Source organism: Misgurnus anguillicaudatus, chromosome 6, assembly GCF_027580225.2.
Source record: "Misgurnus anguillicaudatus chromosome 6, ASM2758022v2, whole genome shotgun sequence".
NCBI classification, from domain to species: domain Eukaryota; kingdom Metazoa; phylum Chordata; class Actinopteri; order Cypriniformes; family Cobitidae; genus Misgurnus; species Misgurnus anguillicaudatus.
In genome coordinates, this window is record NC_073342.2 from 23,014,577 (window position 1) to 23,040,846 (window position 26,270).

A 26,270-nucleotide genomic window follows, 5' to 3' on the forward strand; every position below is an offset into this window, starting at 1 on the left:
TATCTCTTTTTCCTTTAGGAAACTGCACAAGTATTTCTATTGAACGTGCTTTTCATAAATGCGTTAAACAGGATCTGAAGATCTTAAGCATTGTGTGTAAGACAGGGGCACCAAAGGTCGAGAGAGTCTTGAGGGTTTCGTAAACAAAGCGCCTTCACATCCCTCTAAGAAATTCGTTTTTCACACTCAGCAGGATGTATGTTTGAAAGAAAACTCTGCCTACGAGTCTCAAGGCTATGCTACAGAACCGAGTACTGGAAGCGAGCCAGAAGATTTTTTTTCAAGTCTAAAACGTGGGATAAGCTCCAAACAAATGAATTACAGCCTCCTAAAGTTATGTAAGTCTACGAGTGTAACAGCCCAATAAAAAACTGTAGAGAACTTATGTAAAGCTCTCATTATTCGTGCCCAGTAAGGAGGGAACTTGGAGTCACACAACAGGGGCTGAATGGCAGAACGTATTGTACGCTTCCCACAATGGCCATCTCCAGTTAAAACACTGTGCTTCTTTTCTGAACGCAATCCTGTATGGAAAGTTTTGCAAAGTCTCTAAGTCTTATTTCTGTTCTGTTTTCTGCCTCTAAAACTTAAGTAAGCATCCTGAACACAGGCTTTTAATGCTCGTGCTATCTCCTGTGGAGACAGCTGGAAGCTCAAGGTTTTGGAAGGCAGGGTGCCGCCTGTGCCAATCCACGGGGACGACTCTGCTCGCTTGGCTGTATCAGAAAAACCCATGTAGCTCGGGTCTGATCGGAGTAGCGGAAGAAACAGAACGGTTTCTGTGTATGCACTCCTGTAGTCTGCTGTTTACAGAGATCTTGTTATAAGGACATTCATACATCAACAGGTCTGTGCTGTCCAGATCAGATCGTTCCAAAGTGGAATCTGTTATGGGAATATTTATGGGAACTGGAACGTTTCGAATGAAACTAAATTCTTCGAAAACTAAACATCTTGATTTGTGATATAACTGGATGCCTGTCTGATGAATAAACACAAAGTTATTTTTGAATAACTACATTTATTTTAATTATTAACTGTGATTTTTACTCTCTTTCCAGAGTTATTATTTGATTAGTCTGTTGAAAAAGAAATTTTTACACAAAAATTAATAAAAAATGCTATGATCCTTAAAGGATTAGTTTATTTTCTTTCTTAAAAAAATCCAGATAATTTACTCACCACCATGTCATCCAAACTGTTGATGTCTTTCTTTGTTCAGTCGAGAAGAAATTATGTTTTTTGTGGAAAACATTCCAGGATTTTTCTGATTTTCATTGACTGTAATGGACCCCAACACTTAACAGTTTAAAGCAACACTAAAGAGTTTTTTTTAACCTTAAAATAATGTTTCCAAAAAAGTTTCAGTCGTTCATCCACTCGAAACAAGGTGAACGGCACTTTCACATTTGCTTTTTAGCCCTCTGTCGGCCAAAACCGCACTAAAGAAGTTTCCAACCGTCGGGTCGCGATCCTGTAGTTTGACTGAAAACTACAAAAACTTGCTTTACGGCAGACCTACAATCCAATCAGAGCCAGCTTTGCTGCAGTAGGCTAAATTATTTACGACATTGGTAATGGACATTCCGCTTCCAACCTGTAGGGGGAGCAAAAACTCTTTAGTGTTGCTTTAATGCAGTTTAAAATTGCAGTTTCAACGCATCTTCAAAGGACTCTAAACGATCCCAAATGAGGCATTAGGGTCTTATCTAGCAAAACGATTGTTATTTTTGGCAAAAAACATAAAAATATGCACTGTTAAACGTCAACTTCTCGTCTTCCTCAGGTCCTGTGACGCACCACCGCAACCTCACATAATTGCGTTATGACGTCGAAAGGTCACGTGTTACATATATGAAACGCACATTTGCGGACCATTTCAAACAATAAACTGACACAAAGACATTAATTAGTATCATTCGACATACAACAACGTCGGAACCGTCCTCTTTCTCCACACTTGTAAACACTGGGGCGTAGTTTCGATACGTCATCCATGACCTCTTGATGTGATGACGAGTTACGTGAGGTCGCGCTGGCGCGTCACAGGACCGGAGGAAGACGAGAAGTTGTGGTTTAAAAGTGCATTTTTTTTTGCCAAAAATGACAATCGTTTCGCTAGATAAGACACTTATGCCTCGTTTGAGATCGTTTAGAGTCCTTTGAAACTGCAATTTTAAACTACATTAAAACTGTTAAATATTGGGGTCCATTAAGGTCCATTAAAATGAGAAAAATCCTGGAATTTTTCCTCAAAAAACATAATTTCTTCTCGACTGAACAAAGAAATACATCAACATTTTGGATGACATGGTGGTGAGTAAATTATCTGTATTTTATTTAAAAAACAATGGACTAATTCTTTAAGACATTTTCAAATGTGTGAATGCTTTCTTTACATTTTATTGATTTGATAGATGCTTTTATCCAAAGTGACTTACAGTGCATTCAAGCGATACATTTTATTAACATGTGTTTTTGTGATCGAAACCGTGACCTTTGTACTGCTAATGCAACACTCCACCTAAATAGACCCACAAAAACAACTTCAACAAAATATTATCTTCATGTTTTTTCTTTTCTTTACATGAAGCCAGTCAGCTTGCTATCAATATCTACGGATTTACAAGATATTTGACAGTGAAATACCGTATAAACAATGAATGTTAAATCTTAAAGTTTTCACAAATAACGTCATACAGTTGTCCAACTTCTAATCCCTTCTACCGTGGTCTTCACAATAGCCACCCCTATCAATTCACCAGACCTCTGAATGAACTCAGTGGTCGGTGTCAGTTGTGATTAAATTAGGAGGATGCAGAAGGATTGTGGGTGATTAGTTTGGTGCTATGCACTAATAGTGTTGTATCCTTTTCGGTATCAGTGTGCAGCTGACCATAACACTTCTAATTGATCCAGGTTCATTTCACTTGACTTCACTTAACGCAATAGTTCACCTCCCTTCACACCACAGGACAGGTCCTCCCACAGCCTTATAATTATGCAACACTTAAAATGAATAAAAGCAATGTTTAATTATGGGGTGCCATGCCTTGAATATACCAAATTAACAAAGATACATTTTTGGCAACTATAAAAAGTAAATTGTGGGTAAATGTTTTAGTTATTATTAGATGCTTTAGACACAATTTAATCCAACAATGACTCAAGTGGAGTTAAATTTTGGTGGGACCATATTTATGCCCCTCTTTTTTTTTCAAAACTGCAATTTCAGATATTACCCACTTTATATTTGTGCATTCAAGGTATACGTTTACCAGTATGTGTGTTAGCTGGAAACAAACCCACAATTTTCAGCAATGCAACGCTATGCCAATTGAGCTACAGGAAAACTTTTACATATTATTTTTATAGCAAAAGCAAATATTGTAAAAAAAATACTGTCAAACAAACACTACACAGAAATCATGTTTAAGTCTATGCTGTGTTGCAGCTCCAGGCTCTGGATTGTAAATGATCACTGCCAGAGCGCATGCACTTCTCTGAATCATGTATAGCCATCTTTATCTGTGCACCGTGCAAGACTCGGCCCGAGTGCTTACATAATCCAGTTAAAATACACCCCCAGTCACATGTAGCATTCAGCCCTGTGGAGAGATATCCTGCTGCCGCTAGGGCTGTTCTGGCAGCTGTTCAGACATTCACACACACACACGCACGCACGCACGCACGCACGCACACACAGATAAACACATACACACTCGCACACAAAGCCATTAAAGATTTAACTGTGATTCGTTGCCAGTGTTTTAGTGCCCTGCCTGCATGTGAACTGAGCTGAGAGTTCTCCCTCTGAGCACTTCACATGTGACTGTGCTGTGTCTTTGCTGGGAAGCGATAGGAGCCGTGTTGCCAGGTCTTGCGAGAAAAACCGGCGACCTGGTATGACATGCCAAAACGAAATATCTTGCCTCAAGTGTTTTTAAGTTTGAAGGGGTGTAATTATATTCATGAGACTTTCTGAAGCATAAAATTTACCACAGGAAAGGGGTTTTCATAGCCACAAAGCCAAGCGTACAAGTTCAACATCCTAACTGGAGGCTGTTTGTGGTTGCCAGGCAACTTGCATTGATGTGAAATGTGTGGTCAAAGGGGCAATATTTTACAATGGTTTTAAATGTGCTTTATTGAATGACAGTAAACATCCATACATTTTATTGTATTTATAAACGCAGAAACAAAAAAGGAAAGTTATGATAAATTACGGCAGTTGGAAATGATACGCCTGAAAACTACATTTTGGTGCTATAGGAGCTAAGCACTAGCAAGCCCACATATATATAATGTAAACATGAAAACAAGTATACTGAAAGTAAACTGAAAACAAACCAGAAATGCTTTAAAGCTGACATGGTAACACTGTGTACAAAAAACACACCCATACACATTGTAAGTGTGAAAATGAGGTACAATCAGGTTTGCAAGGTTTTCACAGCAAAACCCAGCCAATAGCTACTCAAAACTAGCCCAAAAACTGAGATGGTCCTCACAGCAGAACACGACATCCAGGGGGCGGGGTTGGATCTAGATCCAACTCCTCCCACTTTATATACTTTGTTCCGCCAAATGAACCAGTATATTTGTGTTGTTGCAGCCCGCAATTAGTTAGTTGCATCCTGTGGTCGCCAACGTTTGCTCTTATCAGTTTAAATATACGTTTGATTAATAATATAGTCGAGAATGATTCATAATTTTGTAAGTAATGATCACAGTTAGTTTAAGGGGAGGTAAGGGAGACGTTCCCGACATGGTGATATCACTGAAGGGATATATTTGCGACCCACTTGGCTGTACATTATCCCACTTATTACACATAAAAACACAAATTTATTTGATATCTTTTATTAGCACATTTAAAAAAAAGTAAACCATGTTTAGGAAATCTGTTGGCTGTAATGGCTGTAATACAGCTAATGGCTATAAGCAAAGACAAGATAAAATTAAATTTATTAATTTCTAAATAACTTGCCATATATATGTTAATAATTATGCATATTTATACTGTATACATTCATAGGTATTAAATTGCATGTGGTAAGATTACTCATAGTGCCAGAAATGTTTTACTCCAAAACATTATACCAAAAACACTTACATTTCACCTTAAAGCAACACTATGTAGTTTTTTTTACCTTTAAATAATGTCTCTAAACTTATTTCAGTGATAGAACAACTTTTAACTAGACAAATTGTACTGTTGCTGCAACCTGAGCAGCCTCCTAGCTGCTACAAGCACACTCTGAAAGTGGCGGTGGAGGGTAGGAAACACAGCTCCGCCCCTCCCCCTGCCTGCAGAAGAGGGTCTGATATCAGGCACTGTTGTGCTTTTCAACCACATGGGGGAGCTGTAAGTCATTTTTACATGGAAACTACACAGTGATGCTTTAAAGTCACTACTTTTATTGTAGTCATAAGTAAAGTTTGTTTTTCTGTCAAAAGAATAACTTAATTTAGTTACGACTCAATGCAGAAATGGTAACGCAACACCAGATGTATGATGTGTCTTGTGGTAAAACTGCCGACCAATCAAAATGCAGTGGGAAGAGTTCTCTGAATTTGTATCCAGCACCGCCCCTGGATCTGAATCCAACACCGCCCCCTGAATCTGGATCCAACCCTGCCCCCTGGATGTCATGTTCTGCATTGAGGCGCTACTGCAAAAACTAGCCTAATCACGCTTCGAGTGGGCTCTTCGGAAAGATTGTGTTCCGGGGGTAAAATCAGCATTTTTGGCAGGGTTCAAAATTTGAATTCCTGGGGATAAATATCTTATTATTGGGGCCGCTTCAACACGCAGATACGAAAAATAGCCCGCAGAAACAGTATTAAAGTAGCACAATTCCGCTGGAAAGACATGAACTTGGCAACCCTGGGTATAATAGGCAGGATACCCAGCACACTAAAAATCACTTACATTGCATCTATGGATTTGGCGGTATGTGTGTTCCCTGGGATTGAACCCATGACCTTTGCACTGCAAACACAATGTTCTACCAGCTGAGTTATGGGAATACTTTAGTAAATAAATATTTTTATAGTCACAATAAGGCTTCCTGAAAGGGTACTAGGTTTCACTTCTATATCAACCAAACACCAAATTAATTATTGCTGTAAGCCATACCTGTGAATAACCTAAAATGTGGGAAACCAAAAATTACATCAATTTAAAATATCAACTGTTTTTGCTAGTTAACTAGCAAGCAATAGCCGTCATTTTACCCTCTAAGTTAACTATAGACCCAGATGAGCCATATTCAAAAGTGATTACAAGGTGTTTGGTTTCATTTATTTTGTATCTATTTTTGGGTTATGGTTAGACGTCCAAATGACAGCCCAAATTTTGCCAATTAGGCTGTTAGACGGCTTTCAAATACTTAATAATTAAAATGATTAGTTAGAGAGCAACAAAAATTCTCAGAGAGCTCAACAATGTCACCAAAACATTTGGACTTCAAATTTAGACTTTTAATAAGAAAGCAAACATTTTCATCCAATATGTACAGGATAAATTTATCAGTTATGTTGTCTGCATTCATTTCTTAGCTTTGTCCTCATAGCTTGGTCTCATTTGTTTCAGTTTATACTAAATAACTGTAGGAGAAACATCTGAGACCGCATTAATGCTTTATTGAAAATGGCATCAAATCTGAGCTATGCAAGAGCGAATCCTGAACAATAACTTCACACAGATTCATAACACTTCAGTAAAATACATCAATGACAGATCACCAAGGTACCAAGCTGACATGAAAAATGACATCATGTCCTTGGCACATCTGGTCGGCGTGGTATGAAAAGATGCAATCACACCATCTGTGGCGGCGCACAAACCATCACACAATAAAAACCTAATCACCAATTCAGCAGCCGCAACACACCTGGCGATTCCATGGTCAGATCTATTAATTATGCAAGCATGTTTAATATTTAATAAAGGATTGTTTATATGTCCTAACATTAGGGAGTGAAGACAAAAGGGCTGAACATCTCAAAGCCTGTTATGCACAGCTGACTTAGTTACATAATCGATAACAGCACATGGATTTCTAATCAGAACAATGTCTGTTGTGTGGCCACAGATGCGAAACTCATCCACTGCTATTGCATTGTAATAGATTTATTTCAATGCCATTCTTCTTTTTTTTTAATCAAAGGTGCCTTAATCAAACATCACACATTATATGATAATCTGAGCAGAACATGTAGTGTGAGCCAGGCTTTAGGTAAGGGTGATAGTTAAGACTGAAGGAAACCCTTATTTAAGGATTTTTATTCCAAGAATGCCACTCCGGATTGTACGGGCCAAATGCTCACATTTTCTTTCCAAGAAAGTGTGGGCAGAATGTGTTTTATGATTCCTAGGAATGAGGGGCACAGGCTAATTTGTCATCACACACACACACAGCCTCACACATGAAACACCAAGATAGCGCTATTAAGAATGAGTCATATCAGCTGGTCATGGTCAAAGGAGCGTTGCCGAGATACACACTCTGCCACTAACATCATTTCCTCTGCTATAAAGTAACGTGATGTTCCCATGGCATTGAAATCCAGTGCTCATTTCATATTAAAGTTCACGTGCAAGTGTTTCCTCTGTGATTTTAATAAATCTCATGGCAATTTGTAACTGTGCCTTTTTATTTTGTACGGATCTTCAGTATGATCTTGGCCAAGTGACACTGGGTTTTGGGATGAGGTTAGGGGTGGAGCTTCATTCTTTGCTTCGTTCTAATCATCACATGCTTTTTTTATACATAATTGCCAACTTGTAAAATAGTGAAATTTCCCTGTGAGATCGGGTTGGTTACTTTCCAACTTTGTTTTTCAAGAAAATGAGGTGAGAGGGCAATTCAATGCACCCAGCCAAGTTAAATTTCAGCCTGCTAATCACATTTTGTATAAAAAGAAAAAGTGCAGTGTATTTTTATGTCTTAAAGCTCACGTAACACACGCTGTTTCTGCATTTCTGATATTAATCTGGAATACCTATGGAGTAGTATGACATCCTTTATATCTCTGAAGAGTCTTTAGTTTAATCAGATTTATAAAAGAAAGATTAGCTTTACCGAATCTTTCCGATAACGTACGAAAAAATGAAGAAGGAGGAGTTATAACACGGGAGGAGCGAGTACGAGTCATACAACACTATACAACACTGTTTTAACTTATGATTCACTACATGTTCGTGTCATTTATATAATATACACGCGCCTATTTCCAACATAAGACAGAAGTCTTACTTACCACGTGTAACTCGTCATGACCCGGTTCTGAAAATCCACCGCATCAAACACACACGCAAAACTCCGCTGCTAATCCGGATAATAAACTATATCCATTGTTTCCATGAGGCTGGATGTCTTCTCCTTACATCCAAAAACACACTTCTTGTTGTGCCATTGTTGACTTTTGAAATTAAACAAGGCTGAGTCGCGTGATAAGCTGTTAGCAAGCTCTAGCGTCTCCCGCTGACTGATGGCTGGGCGGGGTTTTCCGGGGGAAGTTTTCCGGCGGAAGCCCATATAAAGAAGTGATACGTATCGAAAACCCCTGAAACGTCAGTTAGAACCGTAATCGAAAAAAATTAGCCGAAACTTGTACGAACCCTGGCGAAGTGCATTCGGCACAGAAATACTCTGAAACACGCCCAACTGCATTTTTGACACTTTGCCTACGTTTAGCATGAGGAAACAACTCTATAACTGTGTTAATAAGTCAGAATGCTTGAAATACCATTAAACCCCCCCTTTAAGCTTTTTATTGTGACATCATTTTTAAAGGGGACATATTATAAAAATCTGACTTTTTCCACGTTTAACTGCTATAATTGGGTCCCCAGTGCTTCTATCAACCTAGAAATTGTGACAATGAACAACCCAGTAACTTAGTTTTGGTAAACCATTCTCTGCAAGCATAGGTCAGGGCTCCAGACTAACTTTTTTCACTAGGAGCACAGTGGCCCCCAACTGAAAATTTTAGGGGCGCAACCAGAAAATTTAGGGGCACATACCGTAAATCAACATACTAACCAAATATTTACATTTCTACTATAAAAAACACTGTATTACAAATAAATAATATGATGATAGATGCATGCAATGTGCTGTTTAAAATTCAGTGTCACATCACAAAAAAATGTCAAATTTACTGGTTGCGCATGTGTGACTGGATGTAAAATTCAGTGGCACACTCTCAAATTTTGGTGGCAAAATATTTTCAGTCTGGAGCCCTGTAGGTCATTGAAATTTTGTTTCCTTGTGATGTCAGAAGGGGAAAATACCACCCCTTAATCGGCACTATCCAACCACGACACTGCCATGAGATCAGCTCATTTGCATTTAAAAGGACACACCCAAAAATTGCATTTTTGCTCACACCTACAAAGTGGCCATTTTAACATGTTATAATAAATTACCTGTCGGGTATTTTGAGCTAAAACCTCACTATGTACTCTTAAAAAAAGTTGTGAAATGTCCACTTTAAGACATTTAGCACCCCAACCCAAAATGTCCCATCCCTGTATTGCATGCATATTATATAAGAATTAAAGGTGGGGTGCCTGATTTCTAAAAGACAATGTTGACATTTGAAATCACCTAAACAAACACACCCCTACCCCAATAAACTCTGGACCTTCTTTTGATAGACCCGCCCCACACATACGCAACCCAGGCAACGACGTCTGTTAGTAGACATGTCCCTAACTGCATAATTTATACATAATTGTTTTTATTTCACATGCACACCCACAATAATGGGAATGTTTACACTTTAAATAATGTTACAATGTAGGAAGTCCATAATGGTCCTTTTCATTATGCTAAAGATAATTTGATGCAATTTTACAGTGTACTTTACAAATCTACAATATTTGCGTCAGTCACACTCCTTTCTACAGCAAAACCACATTTTTTTCTGTCCACCTTTGGAGTTTACAGCAATGATGTGGGCACCTACAGTTTTATCTTTTTTTATGAATGAGGAAGCCACCATTCCCCCGCAGCCCTCCATGCTACTGAATCAACAATGCCCGTCTGACAGCACTTGTAAATCACCAAGCCAATTTTCACCTGTGACTCACTGCAGGCCTTCCTCAAGGACGAGGGACCGAACATCACTGCTCCATGTGAATATGCTTGTAAGAGACACCAGTACAAAAAAAAACATGTTGGAATGCGCACAAGTGCGCGAGAGACATTGTAATTTGCGGAGCGTGGAGGCAGTCACCCCATGACGCCATATCGAAGCAATTGTGATTCAAGGAGTGAAGAATATAGCTACTGTCTTCAGCTGTGAATGACAGTTCACGCTTATTAACCCTGCCAATGGAATGTGAGAGGTATAACAGCATGAATCTGGTGAAATCAGATATGACCGGCTGTGCATGCATCAGTCCCTCGGGGGCAAGTAAGGATAAATCTAGTGTATCTAGTACACTATTATCTAGTGAAACAGCAGTAATGTGTTTATTAATAAATCTAAAGGTGGTCTACATGTGGGTAAATATCATACATGTCCAGGTAATGTGTGTTTGTACTGCAAAATAAATGTTTTAGGGTCAGTTTAAAAAAACAGGTTTAATAAAAGGCATTACAAAGCATATAGTGTGATGTATAAATTATTAACTATTTGAATATTTAAAAACTCAGTTTCACTGAGATTTGTTGCATTATTGTAATACAAATTTTAGGTGTCCCTGTACCCCATAGGTTAAAGCCGCCACCAGAAAAATGTAATTGTCGGAGACAACTTAGTAAAAAAAGTTTGTCCGTTAAGGGCTTCTGTAGAAACATGGCGGAATAAAATGGCGACTTCCGCGTAAGGGGACCCTCTGTGCATGTAAATAAAAACGTTTCATTCTAAGGTTATAAAAACATAACGGTTCATTGTAAGAAGGTCTTTATACACCCCTGAAAATTTAGTTTTCTATATTATTTTGCATTTCTGTCAAGAGATCCTTTTAAAAATTACACACTGCACCTTTAAATAACAACCCAGTGGGTTGGGTTTGTCTCTTTTTGACCCAATGCTGCATTGAAAATAAGTGTAAAATAGTGCCCGCATTGCATTATTCACAGAGAACAAAAATAGTGAAAGAAATGCATATCTTAAATGCATTTTTTATGTCGGTTACTTTGGAATAAAGCACCTGCCAGATGAATAAATGTAAATAAAATCGGTTTTAATGTACTTAATTGTCAAAAATGCAAAATCAATGCCAAAAAAATTAATGTTTCCAAATCAGGTCTCAGATTCTTTACAAAAAAGATTATAATAATAATGTGATATGATTTTGCCAGGATCTATAAATAAACATATTAAATTGACAATTATCTTAAAATTTCAGATAAATCACATGTTGGTTTACCACTATATAGTTTTGAAGAAGTCAATCCAAATATTTATTTAATACATATTTCGGAGTAATATAAATCATCACTGATTACCCCATCCCGGTAGAGAAATTACTTTAGAAACAATCTCTGAAGTTTTATGGCATGAAATGACACTAGATGTTTTCACAAAGTTGCTAGCTTAACTACTGGTGTGTCATTTGTTTAGTCTGTAAGGAAGGTTCAGTCCGTGTAGGACTTAGTGTTCTTGTTGTATTGTACATTTTAAAGCAGCCAAGCTGATTGGCTCAGAGAGAAGCCCTTGTGTAAACAAGCATCCAGTTGTTGGCGTTAAATCCTTTTATGTGATATCCTGATGTCGTCAGGGTATTTTGGACACGTAACTGAGTAAAGAATGTCCAAATTTGGTCCAAACCACTGACAAAGTACTCTGAAGTCAACAAACAGTACTATGTGCACTGTGTTCCACTGAGTGGATAAGACTCAGATAGTAAGGATTGTGCCAACCAATAGCGTATTGTGCACGTTATCAGTGTTTTCGACTCACTCCCACAAACGAGTGTAACCTCAGCTGTTTTTAGCAGCTAATCGGTGTTCCTGACACACCTTTTTCACAACCAAGAGTGCTTGAGGATACAGTGGTGAGAAATGCAGTTATCATTGGTTGTCTCTCTTTCGCTAACCTCAAAAAGATTTGACGCAGATGAGCCACACCTATGACCTTGCCTACACCATCATCTCTCTCTGACAGTAAGACATAAATCAAGTCGTCCTAGTCATCACTTCATAATCTACAGTATACACTATACAATGAACTTGGGAAACCCGCAAAGAAAGATTACAGAACAATCACATGGCTGGTTTATTATTGTCCACATTAGGACCTTTTCCAAAAAGACGGTACCAGACTGGTTTGCACACAACTGTTAATCACTCTGGGTGGCGTCTTTGGCTCAGCTTAGAGTGCATAATGTTGTGTTTATGCTCTCTCAAACACTGCAAGAGTTGGACAGACATCCAAGAAACATTCAGGTGGCAGCTATTCTGATTTTTAATTGTGCAAAGCCAAAAAGAGAAACTGGGTGGGTTTTCTTCTCACATGTGATCACGTTTTCCGGGGAGGAGGACTATGAGTCATTGACTCCGGGCTGTGATTCTTTGTCTGGACTCCAATCAGAGATCCCACCCCCCAGTAAGAGATGCAGTGATCGTGTGCCCTTATATGCTCTCTCGTCGTCACAGCCACCGGCTTGCTCGACGCACTACAACATGAGCGTGAAAATGCCACCGGACACAGACCACCTGTCGTGTCATTTTCTTCTCATTCCAGCTGTCTGATAAAACCAGTGTGTGGAAGGTAAACGTGACACGCTCTCCTGTAATACAACAGCAGACCACTTCACCTGCTGTGGGGCTTTTAGTGAAGGTGCAACATTCTTCACAAGGCAAATGTACTACTTTGGAATGCTTTCCTGCCACCCCTTCCCTCACCATGGAAACGGAGGGTTGTGTAAAAACAGCGTAAAAGACATCACGTGTGCAACCCCACACGAAACACGCTGGCCTATCAAGTTCAGCCTCCTTCATTCATTCGGTTTGGTTCACATACGACCAGCTGCGCACATTGGAGTCTGTCAAGAGCAGGTAAGGATAACCCTAGCGACGAGGCTCCTGGGTAGTCAGTGAAACCAGGGACGGCAGCAATGTACACAATGAATTGCTTCTTATACACATGTTACACTGGCTCATGGTGCATGCAAATGTTTCCACTTTGGTCTATTTGCAGTTGCGAAATGATAAGTTGCGCCTCTTGGTTAACATAAAAGTATAGCAGAAGAACATTATTGGTGAATTTCAAATTCTCTAGGCAATAAAATGTATCTATTATATATCAGATATCTTAAAATATATTCAAACATAAATAGACTTTATAATTATATGCAGCTTTTATAAAGAAATACATTTTCTATTATTCTCAAAAGTAATTGTTATTGCTGTAACTGTGATTGTTTTGCTTTGGAAAAAATATTGCAATACATGTTTTATTTACATAATTACATAAAAGGTGGTTCAACAATACTACCACAATGTATAAAACTATTTTACAGTATATCATATTGTTTTTGCTTTACTGTAGTTTGTTGCATTCTGCAATATTGTGATGTTTTAAAATGCATTTTTAAAAAACTTTTTAGATAAAATTATGTCTTTATACAAGAATAATAAACTGTTATGAAGCATCTTTATCTCACACAGATCGAAGTCTAAAACTCTAACTTATTAGGAGGATGTACATCACGCACAAAATATCTCACGTTATCCCATTTGAGCTAATGACGTATAAAACATTTGGCAACTGCGAACAATAAAAAACACGGAGTTGACACTCTGTCCGCCTGCTGGAATGAAACCGATCCGCGTGTCCACGTGTTTTGGCAATTTGCATTTCATTTTAATATGTAAGCGCGTCTCCCCTATCAGCCGAAGCTGGCTTCAAACGCAAACTCCATTTGTCGGATTCGGGTGCGGACGCACAAATCGGAAAGCCCGGCGTTTTTGGACCCGCCCTCTCAGACACGTTGCCTTGGGAGAAGTAACACGGGGCCGCACAACTGCAGGTCTACATCACTGAAACCACGTACACCTCTGAACAGAGGCTTGGTCGCGCGCTCTGGGTGTCTTTGGATATATTGCTGAAACAAAGGAAATTGAGACAATTCGTCCCATCTGGCTTAAGGTAAGACAAACGATGTATATGATAGGGATTTGTTTCCTAAAATGTATTTTTGGGAGGTAAAAATCGCACGCGTGTTTAAATTAGGAAACATCATTGGGTTCATACAAGGCTTTATGTATATGTATGTAGCCTACGAGATGTGTAACGTTAGGCAGTGAAGATGCCACTGTGGGAACAAAGACATCCACCCGTTTTGTAAAATGTGTAAATGATAAATTACGTTTAAATGTAACGTAAAGACTTTAAATGTTTGTTAGTTGTTGCCTGTAGCGAATAAAACAAAATAGATAGCGGATTTTGTTCACCGTACTGATATAAATTGTTTTGGTTTGTCGTTCCCGTTTAGCGCGACGACAATACATTCAGTTGAAAAATTATATATTTTTTAAATAATACAAAATTGCAATGGACTTAAATGATCGTATTAAGGTGTTAGTCATCAACACGGCCCCACCCTCGGTTATCATACAGGTACATAACGCTACCCTCGTTGTCTACTATTATAGCTACTAGATTTAGCGGTAATATACGTGTTGCACACAGCAACCGATGTTATAGGCAGAAGTAGCTACAGTAATAAGTCTCAGTAACATGACTTCCTACAATTGACGTTCAAATTGTTGCGCTAAACGGGGCTAATAAAAACTGTCACGTGCCCTTTGTCTACGGTTATGCTAGTGGTGTAAAAACTGAACTTACTCATTTCGAATTTTTTATTTATTTATTTTGTTTTTAAAGGATACTGTGACAGTATAATTTTAAGCAAACTAATAAAGGACCTTTTCATTCCCTCAGTGACTGTCGACAAAACTTACACAAGCATTCAATATAGCAGTTTTCAGAAATGAAAGAGGAGTTTGTTCGCCATAAACTGCGTTTTTTCTATAGGTTAAGTGTTGCATTTATTTGGCAGTTTTGCTTTTTATAACTTTAAAAGTCAAGAAAAAGCTTGTCAGCATTTACATATATTTGGAAAAGCTGATCTTTGCGACCGTTATAGAGCCAATTAGTCGCGTGCTTGAGGTAAAGCTATTACATAATGTCTTTATATTGGCAGGGGAAAACTCTTTGGCACAGCAGTTCATTTGTTTGCAATGATACTGACCAGCTGATGGATTAAATACCCAGTTAATGTGAATGTGCTTGGTCAGTGTAAAATCCAATACTGATTCTATATGTACATGTATAAATATACTTATAAGTAGAAGTTGTACAGCATTTATAGTTGAATCAGAAATAGTTATAATTAGTGGTCGACTGATATGTTTTTTTTATTGCCGATACAGAAATTAAGAAAGCTGCTGGCCGATGGTAGGCCGATATAACACAAATGTTATTACCATAAATAAGAGACGAAAAGAAAATTGGTGAAAAAAAATTTGTTATGCATAACATTTTTAAATATACCTTTTTCAAAGTAGTTAAAACATACTTACAAGACATTAAATAATCGGACATCTCACAGTAGGCTACTGTTATTTTACTGTCTGTCAGACTTTGGTTTTACATTGAGTGACACGGAGTGTTTTTTTTTTTTTATTACAAACATCAAATTTAGGTAATAGAGAAATTTACTATAATACGATAATAAAAAAACTTAAAAATACCGGCCAATATATTGGCCTCTGCAATATATTGTCCTATTTGTAAAAAGTTGTGTTGTCAGCTAGTATTTTCAATTTCAGATTGCTATGAAAGAGTAATGCACACATATTTATTTTTTATACAAACTGATATAGGTGGTCTTAATGAAATATAAAATTAAATGGTTAAAAGCTATTTCTACTTAAATGCATATAACCCAGTGGTTCTTAAACTTTTCAGCTTGTGCCCCCATTGTGTAGGATGCATCCCTTCGCACCCCTCCACAAAGAATTGTCATGATGACAAACTTAGAATTTGAATTACACAAAACATATTAAATTATACAATGTAGTGCTGTTGGTTGGTCACCATGGTTGCAGTGTTCTTGTCTCATTGCATAAACAAACAGGCCTTTGAATGTGTGCTTTTTAGTGTGTCACCTGCTTCATCACAGCCTGCGTGTTTAGTGAAGCTTCATTTTCAAGTGTTTTTCAATTAGATGCAATTAGAACAAACAGTCTATGTACTGCAAAACGTACAGATGTCTGCCAAAGACCATGTAGCTATAAATAAAATAAAACCTCTTATCTCGGTTTTGCATAAAGATACTGACCCTGTTATGCTTTAACAAAAAGAACTATTGCAGCATTCTAGGGTACGTTTTAATAAAATTATAGAGTAGACCAATTTTGCCATTGAGTGTAGTTTTATCTGTAATATCTAATGTCTGTAGTAGTAAATCTATCTATTATTTTTTTCACGTGCTAGAGAGCCAACACAGTAGATTTCCCGGCAATGTTTGTTAAACAGCAGTTAGTCTTTTTCAGTGGTTGCTGTTTATCTTAAGTCTGGGTTTGAGGTTCAGGTGTTGTGACTGGAAAGCTGGCTGGTCTAAATGACGCGAGTTTAGTATCCCGCTGGATTTTATTAGGGGCACATGCTTAGGTTGGCATGTTTGACCACTAGTGTCTGCTTGACTGTAAATCTTCCAGATATATTTCAACACACTGCAGTTAGATTTTGTTGTTATGTTCCAGTTGAAGCAAAACATTCTTTCTCTATTATCCAATTTTACACCAGCTCATGTTCCATTCAGTGTAATGATGTTCTTGTTGTATTATGGCAATTGGAGATTTAAATGGTCCACCCCTTTCCACAGGTCAGTGATGGTCCGTTCTGGTTAGATCCTGCTTCCGAAGATGTCAGCTACAGATTCTGACTATTCCATTGACTGGCTGGCCAGCGATGATGAAGATAATGACAGTGAATTAGAGCCAGACTGTACCAAAGCACAGGGGAAAACCACACTGCCCAAAACCCCCTCTTTTGGGGTCATCCAGGTGGCCCAGACTTGTCAGTCACTCACAAAGAGAAATGGAGATAAAGGCGAGGTGAACGACAAAGAGAATATGAGCTCTCCTGGAAGTTCTCCTTCCAGCTGTGACGGATCGGAGTACAGCAAAGATGAGGGGCTTTCTCACTTGGGAAGAGAAGATCGGTCCAATTACAGCCAGTGCCCTGAGAGCCCTAAAGGCAAAACGAGGCAGGCATTGAAAAGAACACGGAGCTCCGTGGTGCTGGAGCAAAGGGAGAGGCAGCTCACACCCGAACAAATAGAGAAAGACAGGCTGTTCGCATACAAGGTGAGACGTGCCACATTTGATTCTCTAGTGTATGTAATATCCAGGCATGCCAGTGGAAAGCACATGGCGTTCTTAAAGAAACCCTTATCAACTACATGATCTATCGCCTCCCAAACAGCCTAAATAAAAAAGTACTCAGCACAGCCATTTCCAGGAAGACCCCTCCTCCTTTATGTGTGTTTTTTTTCTAGGTGAAATGTGTCACACAATTTTTGATTTAAGAAACTGTGTTTTCTTACACAGTACAATTTCTGATAACACATTCCATTTAGACATATATGTGTGTGAAAGGTTAGATGAGTCATACAGTTTGTCATTGTACTTAAGAAATAATAAGCTGTATGTCCTGATTTGAGATTGTTGTCTGTGTATAGTATTTAGGCAAGTGTAGTAAGTTTTAATCGCTTCCTAAATAATAAATGTTAGAAATGCTGAATGACGTTCTTTGTTTTGCAGTGCTTGGAGCTGCAGTGTTACATTCATCCTCTATCCTCAATCCTTAATGGCCTCCGATCAGGCAGATACCGAGAACGTAAGTAATCCTACATGCATACTACTGCATCTGCTTTGATCACAACTACTTACTGTGTTGTATCAAAGTTTGTCTAGTTAGATTATAGATTAAAGTATAAACTCTCATGAGAACATTCAGACTAGTAGGTCACGAATGGCGATCTTGGGTGTCATATACATACATCGCTTGACGCCAGACTGACCACAGTTATTTCCTCTGTGTACGTGCGGCTGCCTGGCTTAGTCATAATGGAACGTATATGATTGAAAGGCACATGTCTAGAACAATACAAAAATATACCAGAGCCATGACTGAAATACCTAAAGCATGGTATAGATGAGCTCAAGGGTGTCTCCTTTGTGCCCTCTACTGCTGGGATGAATTATATTTAACTAAATTCTTTATTTTTACGTGGACATTGGAGGAGCAAATAATGTCACTTGCACAAAACTCAAGCAGCCATTGCTAAAAAAACACAAAAAGATGATATTTGAAATGTTAGGTGCTTAAAGATACATTGTTATGGGATAGTTTAAAGCCCCACACTTGCTAGAAGAGAGGTTGCGCGCCAATGGACCCCATAGTGGGAGCTTGGTTTGGAATCACTGTCAGAACGAGCTCTCTGGGCGACCCCAAACTTCCTGGCCACAGAGACAGAGAGTCTGTCTTCCTACGCGCTTTATAGGAATCCATCTGCCTAACAGACGTACGACAGCCTGTTAGAGACAATGAGCTGGTACTTTAAAAAAAAAGATGGTTTAAGCATTTTCTTCTTCTTCCATAGGCCTCAGCACTTTCCAGGAGAGTGTGGCCATGGACCGCATCCAGAGGATAATGGGGGTCCTGCAGAATCCATGCATGGGGTGAGTGTCCTGCTGTTTCTTCCCACCTCACACACCAGCTGCTTCAGGGTGGGCTTTAATCCCTGCAGTACTCTATCGCGAATCGATCTGATGGATGTTGTGTCCATTTAGTTAATCTACTTCAATCCACCCTCTATTTCGTCTATTGTGCCTGCAAGCTGCTTTCTGTTAGTTGATAAAAGCTGTGAGGGAATTTTGCTTTGGTGCACGTATGTTTACATGCATTAGCAATAAACCAAGGCTAAGTTGTTCCACATTGCGTGCAGATGACTTGTTCAGCCTCAGATGTGTCTTGGCTTTAAGGGGATGAGTGAGTGAGTCAAAGAAAATTTTAAAACACATGGCCTTGCAGCATGACACTTGATCCAAAGCGCCAGGCGGCCACTGGCCAAATGCAGACCTGCAGATATAAAAGTGTAAGAATAGACTTTACAAACATCCAAGCTCTTTTGAGGAAACCTGTTGTCTTCCTTTAGCAAGATGGCGTAATGGCTTTAGCTACATTTCTGTTGTGTTAAATTACCTCATAATAGGTCAGGTTGGGTTTAGGTTGCAGCACCCAGATATGTTTTCATTATGTCATTGTATTTTGCTAATTTGTGAAGTCCAATATTCATGTGTAAGAACATCTTCTCCATTGGTGTACGTTGGGCTGAATCCAGCCATGTTGTAACCTGTGCAGTTTAAAATAACGGGGTTTGGGATGGAGCCCTACTTCAAGCCTGCAATGAGCAAAGACAGCATTCGCTTATATATCCATGCTGACACAGGTGACCACGTGGAGGCATGTCTGCCTTCCCTCCAAAAACCTCAGAACTTCAGCAATAGTAGCAGTTTAAATGTAAAATCCTGAAAATAGGGCAACAGCAAATATTTTGTTCATGTGACTACTAATCCTCATTAACCATCTGTTGGGGGCTGGTCCTTGGGCACCATGTGCTTGTATGCATGTGTATCAATGCTCCTCAACACAACTATTTCTTTTCTCCTCCCCGTGACGTGGACGTCAGTGTCCTGCTGCAGGCTTATGTGTCTATATTTAGAGGCAGAGGAAACGGTTGCGCTCCATGCCACGTGTGGGTTCAAACATGTGTGAATCGACACGAGCTGTTCTCATTTTGAGAAACACGTTTGTGTGTTGGTGCTTACGATGCTGAGTACATGTGGTTAGATGATCTTTAAACTCGCTTGCCACCAAACAGGGTTACAGGATGTTGTGTAATTTACGGTCAGATCTGGCAAACACCAGATCTGGCTAAAATTTTACACGTGTAGTTCTTTTTGTGGGTTGCTGAATAGCCAGACTTAAATGTTGATCTTTTTTTGCTACACAGAGAGAGATATGTCAACATTATTCTGAAAATGGAGGAGATGTTAAAGAACTGGTTCCCTCACATAAAACCCCAACGAAACAATGAAATCAACACCACAGAGCTTATGGAAGAGACGACCCTTTCTAAGAAACTCAAGGTAACGCTCTATTTTATGATCATGTCTAAGTTAAAATTAGTTGAGAGTCTAAACTACCTATTGTAATCACTGAATCAGAGAAAAACAAGGAATTCAATTTAATTTTAGAGGTTTAAATGTATACCCATGCAGGGCTCTAGACTGGCACCAAAATTACTGAATTTTACATCCAGTCGCGCATGTGCGACCAGTAAATTTGACATTTTTTTTTTGTGATGTGACACTTAATTTGAAACAGCACATCATACTTTCTGCATCTATCATAAAAGTATTTATTAGTAATATAGTGGAAATTAGTAGAAATGTGGATATTTGGTTAGCATGTTAATTTTCGGTGTGTGCCCCTAAATTTTCTGGTGGCGCCCCTAAAATTTTGGGTTGGGGGCCACTGTGCTCCTAGTGAAAAAAGTTAGTCTGGAGCCCTGCCATGTTCCATGAAAACGATGACCGAAATAAACAAGCTTTATAAAGACGGATTAAAGGAAAGTAAAAGACATTCATAAACTGATTTTAAACCTTTTCCAAAATATATTCAGTTATTGTTACTATAATAAAACTAGTAAATTGATATAGGTGTTCCTGTAGCACAGCTTGTGGAGCATGATGCTAGCCCATGGGTTTGATTGCGTGGGAAAATACTCGATAAAATTTACCTTGAATACAACATTAAATAAAAGCATCTGTCAAATATATAAATATTAATAAAGTTTTTTGACTAAATAGTTGCTGCCATTTTAACTAATAAACTAATTGAATAAATTGACAAGTATTTCATACATCTGTGTATGTTTTTTTTATTTGTCCATTTGTTGTGGTTTTCAGTAAGAATGCTAATGTTTTGTGCTAGGGATGCATAATGATCGCGATTAATCTATAGCAGAATAAAAGTTTTTGTTTATATCATATATGTGTGTGTGTGTGAACTATGTATAGATAAATGCATACACATGCAAGTATATATTTAAGAAATGTTTACATGTGTATATACATTTGCATATTTATGTATAATTTGTATTATATGTTAATATAAATACTCATACTATATTTATTTTTTATTTTTCTTAAAATTATACATGCATGTGTGCATATTTATAAAAACATAATTGTTATACACAGTTCACACCCATATATGATGTAAACAAAAACTTTTATGCTATAGATTAATCGCGATTAATCGTTATGCATCCCCATTTTGTGCCGCTTATTTGGTCACCATTGCAATTATAATTAGAGACCAATCCATTTAGTAGTCCTTGAGATCCCCTTTTTCATTAGAGTATACAACCTGTTGTTATCCCCCCCACAGGGTGATCAGATCAAGATTATTTGATCTGATTACTTAATGTATGGCTTTTGCATTTTTTAAGTACACCTCTATACATGAATACTCTAATTTAGGGATTTATTTATCTGTAATAAGTTTAAAAAAATTATTGAATAATGTTTAGGTTCTATAAAAACCAACAATGTCCGATTCGTTAAATTAAAATATTTTTAATTTGTTTATTAACACCTGGCATGAGAAAAGATCTGAACAAGATGATTAAAAACTTAAGCAGCACCTGTCAACATGACTTGCAGTACTCGAATGAATGGTGTGTTATCAGTTTTAGAGTTTGGGATAACAGACATTGTCACGACTGATAAATCAGAATGACGTATTCCTAGTTATACGTTTTAAATGCTAATAATAGCAAGTTTGATACTTAAAAAAAATGGACATTCACATAATATATGCAAATAATAAATTATATAAATTCATAATTAAGCAAAATTAATAAAGTAATTTTCTCTCCTTCATTGCTTTACAGTTGTCTCCAGTTGCATCTCCCCTGCTCAACACCTTTGCAAATCCCACCACCACAAGTACCCCTTCCATGGGTAACAAGGCAATGAGAGTCAGCGACCTCACCCCTCCTGGTCCCTACTCGGCAACCAACCTAAAATGGCTTCACACGTCACCCATATGCTCCCCAACGGCAGAACAGGCTCAGGGGACAGTTCGCAACTATTTAACAGCGCACAGGGAGAAGGACACAACACAAGACAACTCTGTGTCCTCCAGCACAGACAGTGCGTACACTAAGACAGACTCCACTCCCAACCGAGCACCTCCCGGCAAGATAAACGCCCCTTGCCTTGAAAGACTCCTTAAATCCACAGAGAGTATCATTACCCAGAAAGGGTCAGTGGGCATGGCAGCCAGCGGTTGGTCCTAGTCTCACGAAGGGGCTCCGGGAAGAGCCTTGCAAATGCGTGAATGCCCCAACTGGTCTGGAGACACTTGACTCCAGCACAATTCTTGCCTCCATTCTAGCCTTGGGGAGAGGCACAACCCAGAAGCAGAGGGAGTTCAGAAGTTCAGAGTGACACATTCAGTTACGTTTTGGAGTGTAATCTTTGTGCGTGTTTATCGCAACTGATGTGTACGTCTGCATCTGTTCCGTTCTGTTGGACTAAAGATGGAGTTGTAGCAGCGTGTGTGTGTGGTGGGGATTAGAAAGGTTCTTGATCTTGTACTTTGAGATGGTTTCCTTTGGAGTCGAACCCAGAGGATAAACCTCCCGTGGTGGCAGGATCCAACAAGACAGTGTTTCAGTATCTGTGAAAAGCAAATCTCTAGACAAAACAAAGCAGCCTTTTTTCAGAAAGGGAAGGGAATAGAGGGAGGAATTTATTCTGGGAACACTTCAGATATTCCAGCGTGTTAGTGATCTTTATTGTAGGTGTGGTTGAATGTGAATTTGTTGCTTTAGTTTCCTCTTTAAATCCACTCTAGAGAGTTGACTGATGTGACTGTTACTTCTAGCTACGTTTTTGGTACAACGGTTCTACCTCAATCTGACACAGCATCTCCGGTAGTGTACAGATACTGTAAGAACGCACGTACACTTGTAGACTCAGAGCGAGGAAGCCTCAAAAAGTGCATAAATGCAGTGAGCCAAACATCCCTGTCATGCCAGGGTGTAAGTTGTTCGGTTAGGACTTCAAACAATAGGCTCCCTTCAAACGAGGAGCCCTGGAGGTGGGACTGGTGCCATTGTAAAGAATGTGAACTGAAAGTGAACTTTTTTTTTAAGCCTCCCAGTTCAAGGGCATACAGTGCCTGTCAATTCGATGTCAAACTGTGCCTCTTCGCTGATTTTGAAGGGAGAATGAGAACCACCCAGAGTACCTGACGTCTCTGAAGGATGTACAAAAGAAAATCAGGAACCTTCGAAACTCCTGCCATTCGTTGTTATTTTTTTGCTATCAAGTAAATTATTGAAACTCTTGCCAACTACTTCCTGTGGTCATGTGAGAAATTGACATTTCGGTTAGCCACATAGCTGGACAATATCTAAGAGGGAAAAGGTATTAACTGTGTACATATTTGGAAAAAGTTGTTAATTTACCCTTGCAAAGTGGCCTTTATAGTGTAATATTTTATACTTTCAGAAATAAATGTGGTTATATTTGTTTGCTGTATTCTGTTTGTCTTTAAGCGTTTTGTTTCTACTGATCAAAGAAGGTCGACCAGTTTAGTCATTTTTATTGATCAATGAATGCCAATGAACAGGCATGCAGACGTGAAATTTACTGTATATAAAAAAAATGACACATGAGACGCATACACACAAATTAGACGTCCATGTCCAATACAAATATTATACAAGGATCAGCCATAAAAAGAATATCATACAATCTCTAATTTGGCCGCCTGCATTGTATTCACTGCTTTGATATTCAACCAGGGGACAGCCGATCATAGACCGCTTTGTTTCCTGTTCTTATTGACATTCTGTTGAGAAGACGTCTATTCAAATATCAAAGCCTTCTAGTCACTCTCCATAAACAACCTCCCTAAAACGACAGAATCGAAACATAGCTTATACTAAAACACATCTTGACCTTACAAATGGAATCTATTATCTGTCAGAGAATACCGAATAGTACAGAATTGGTCTCGGATGATTAACCACTCTGGTTTCTGGGAAGGATGAGGTTGAAGATTGAATGGAGAAATGCGAAATACAACCCACATCCTCTGGAGTATAGAAAAGCAAATGTTTTTCTGGACAGTGAGTAATTCAAATGTGCCCCTCCTTGATCTCCCTTACTTAAATTTCCCCGCTGTGCACAAAATGAAATCGAGCAAGCACGTTGTGTAACGGCACTCTCATTTCTCATTGCCGTTTTCAGGAAATCTTGTTCTTGATAAGTCAACAGAACATTTGTAATGAGAATCAGATCAAAATTGTACTTGTTTAAAGGCAAAATAAAAGATAGATGTACCCATCTAGCCTAAAACGTGAAAAATGGGACTGGGAAATTGATTGTTCCTTATTCGAAGAATAAAAGCAAAACATGTTTCTGTGTAAATAAATTGTGACCCAGTCTGTGAAAACCTAGCCATTTCTTTTGTAATTATTTGTTTTCTGCATAAAGTCATCCTACATCATTTAAAGAACATTTGTGGCCTTGATATCTTTAATATTGCGATCATGTCCAAAATAGAAATTAATGACTGAAATTAGAATTTGATGCATCCTATCTCATTAGATTAGAAGATTATAAGACTTTAGCCTGGATTTCACAGACTGAGTCACATTTCAGAAACCACTCGTAAATAAATTTTCCCATTTCATAAATTCCCATAATTTTAATGGTCAAGTAGCCTGTCATTTCTGTGCGACTGGATAAAATGATAACCCCACCTCCAACATGCTTTGATGTAGCCAATATTGCTGTGTCAACCAATTGGATTGCTTAAGCAAACAGAATAATGTTTTGCTACCGCCACAAGAATGTCTTTTCAGGCATACATACAGCACACGGATTGTATATTAAAGTGCACCTACTGTATTTCATTGCTAAAAATGTTATTTTTTTGTTTATTTGGTATAATAAACTTTTTAGTCACTAAACCTAATTTCTTCAGGATACAGTGATTAATGTTTAAGAGCACTAAATATGAACAGCTGCTCAAAATAAAATAACATCACAGAGCTTTTACGTAGTTTTCAGTTCGGGAAAATTTTCTTATAGGTTGGTCATTATCTTATAATATGATTTCAGACAGGCCCTTAGGAACATCTATCTTTGGCAGATACAATTGAAGAGCTCAGATAAAAAAAAACTCTAAGTGGGTCTGACATGTTTTCTTATAAATGAGCAATTTTTATCAGTCTGTGAATAGATTCTGCCAAAAAACAGCATCACTGAATGGTCTAAGGATGGGATTAAGCGGATTTGACGTGAAAGTATTTGATAATACGTGCCAAGAGCATGTTAATATCATTATCACATTTTTAAGGAGGTGACATTTTGACTGCTTTTGCATCTGATCTCCTAAAATTGTTCCTCAGCTGGACTCCAGCCATGACAAAAGTAAGGTTGGTCGGATGACCTATCAAATATTCCGATACTTTTTTGATAGAAGATGCATGAATGGACATGTAATTATTGGCTTACAGGCTTTATGGGGAGTTTTGCGTATGCTGACTGTGAGATTTATTACATCCCCACCAGGGTACGATTTAGTTCAAGCGTTTTAATGAAATGCTGAGATTAATTGAAATGGTGTGCTCTCCCTGTTCTTGAAAAAGTATTGTTTATACTTGCATAACGGTAAATTATCAAATCAAATGCTAAGTGGAGCTAACATTTGGCTAGCTACAGAGGATCACATCTGTAAAAGGCAACAACTGTTGCCAACTCAGTCATATCACCCAAGCTCAGATTAACAGTAGGAGGTGTCTTTAGTTTCTGTTGGGATAAGGTCTTTTCACCATCCATTTGTATGCAACTCTTGCAAGGGCGCATACAACTGTCACTAATAACCTAAGAAAAAGAAGGAAGTCCTTAGAAACAGGAGGAAGAGCGACACGCAGAAGTGAAATTGTTAGTCAGAAGTTTGCATTAGCTGCTTCCAGAAAACAACTTGATGTTTTGACATCGAGGGTTGCCTGAACGAAAAAATGCACTTAATTCTGAAAAAGCCACAATTCAGAGGGCTGTTGGTGTTAAGTGCTAACATCTGACATTTGTGTCGCCATGGAAACACCAATAAATTGACAAACTTCTCCAAAGGTCAATGCT

The 26,270-nt window shown here is 38.4% G+C and overlaps 1 protein-coding gene across 2 annotated transcripts; it reads left to right on the forward strand.

Annotated features, from left to right (window-relative positions):
• Positions 1 to 12,579: 12,579 nt before the first annotated feature.
• Positions 12,580 to 23,657, forward strand: ciartb (circadian associated repressor of transcription b). 2 transcript variants are annotated; one of them, XM_055193088.2, is made up of 6 exons: positions 12,580 to 13,022; positions 16,859 to 17,342; positions 17,799 to 17,874; positions 18,641 to 18,719; positions 20,054 to 20,189; positions 22,001 to 23,657. In XM_055193088.2, the coding sequence occupies exons 2-6, from the start codon at positions 16,899 to 16,901 to the stop codon at positions 22,406 to 22,408; spliced, it is 1,143 nt and encodes a 380-aa protein (XP_055049063.2). In that variant the 5' UTR covers positions 12,580 to 13,022; positions 16,859 to 16,898; the 3' UTR covers positions 22,409 to 23,657. The 2 variants fall into 2 exon arrangements, with proteins under 2 accessions (XP_055049063.2, XP_055049062.2); XM_055193087.2 differs by lacking the exon at positions 12,580 to 13,022 and adding an exon at positions 13,741 to 14,115.
• The last annotated feature ends 2,613 nt before the right edge of the window (positions 23,658 to 26,270 follow it).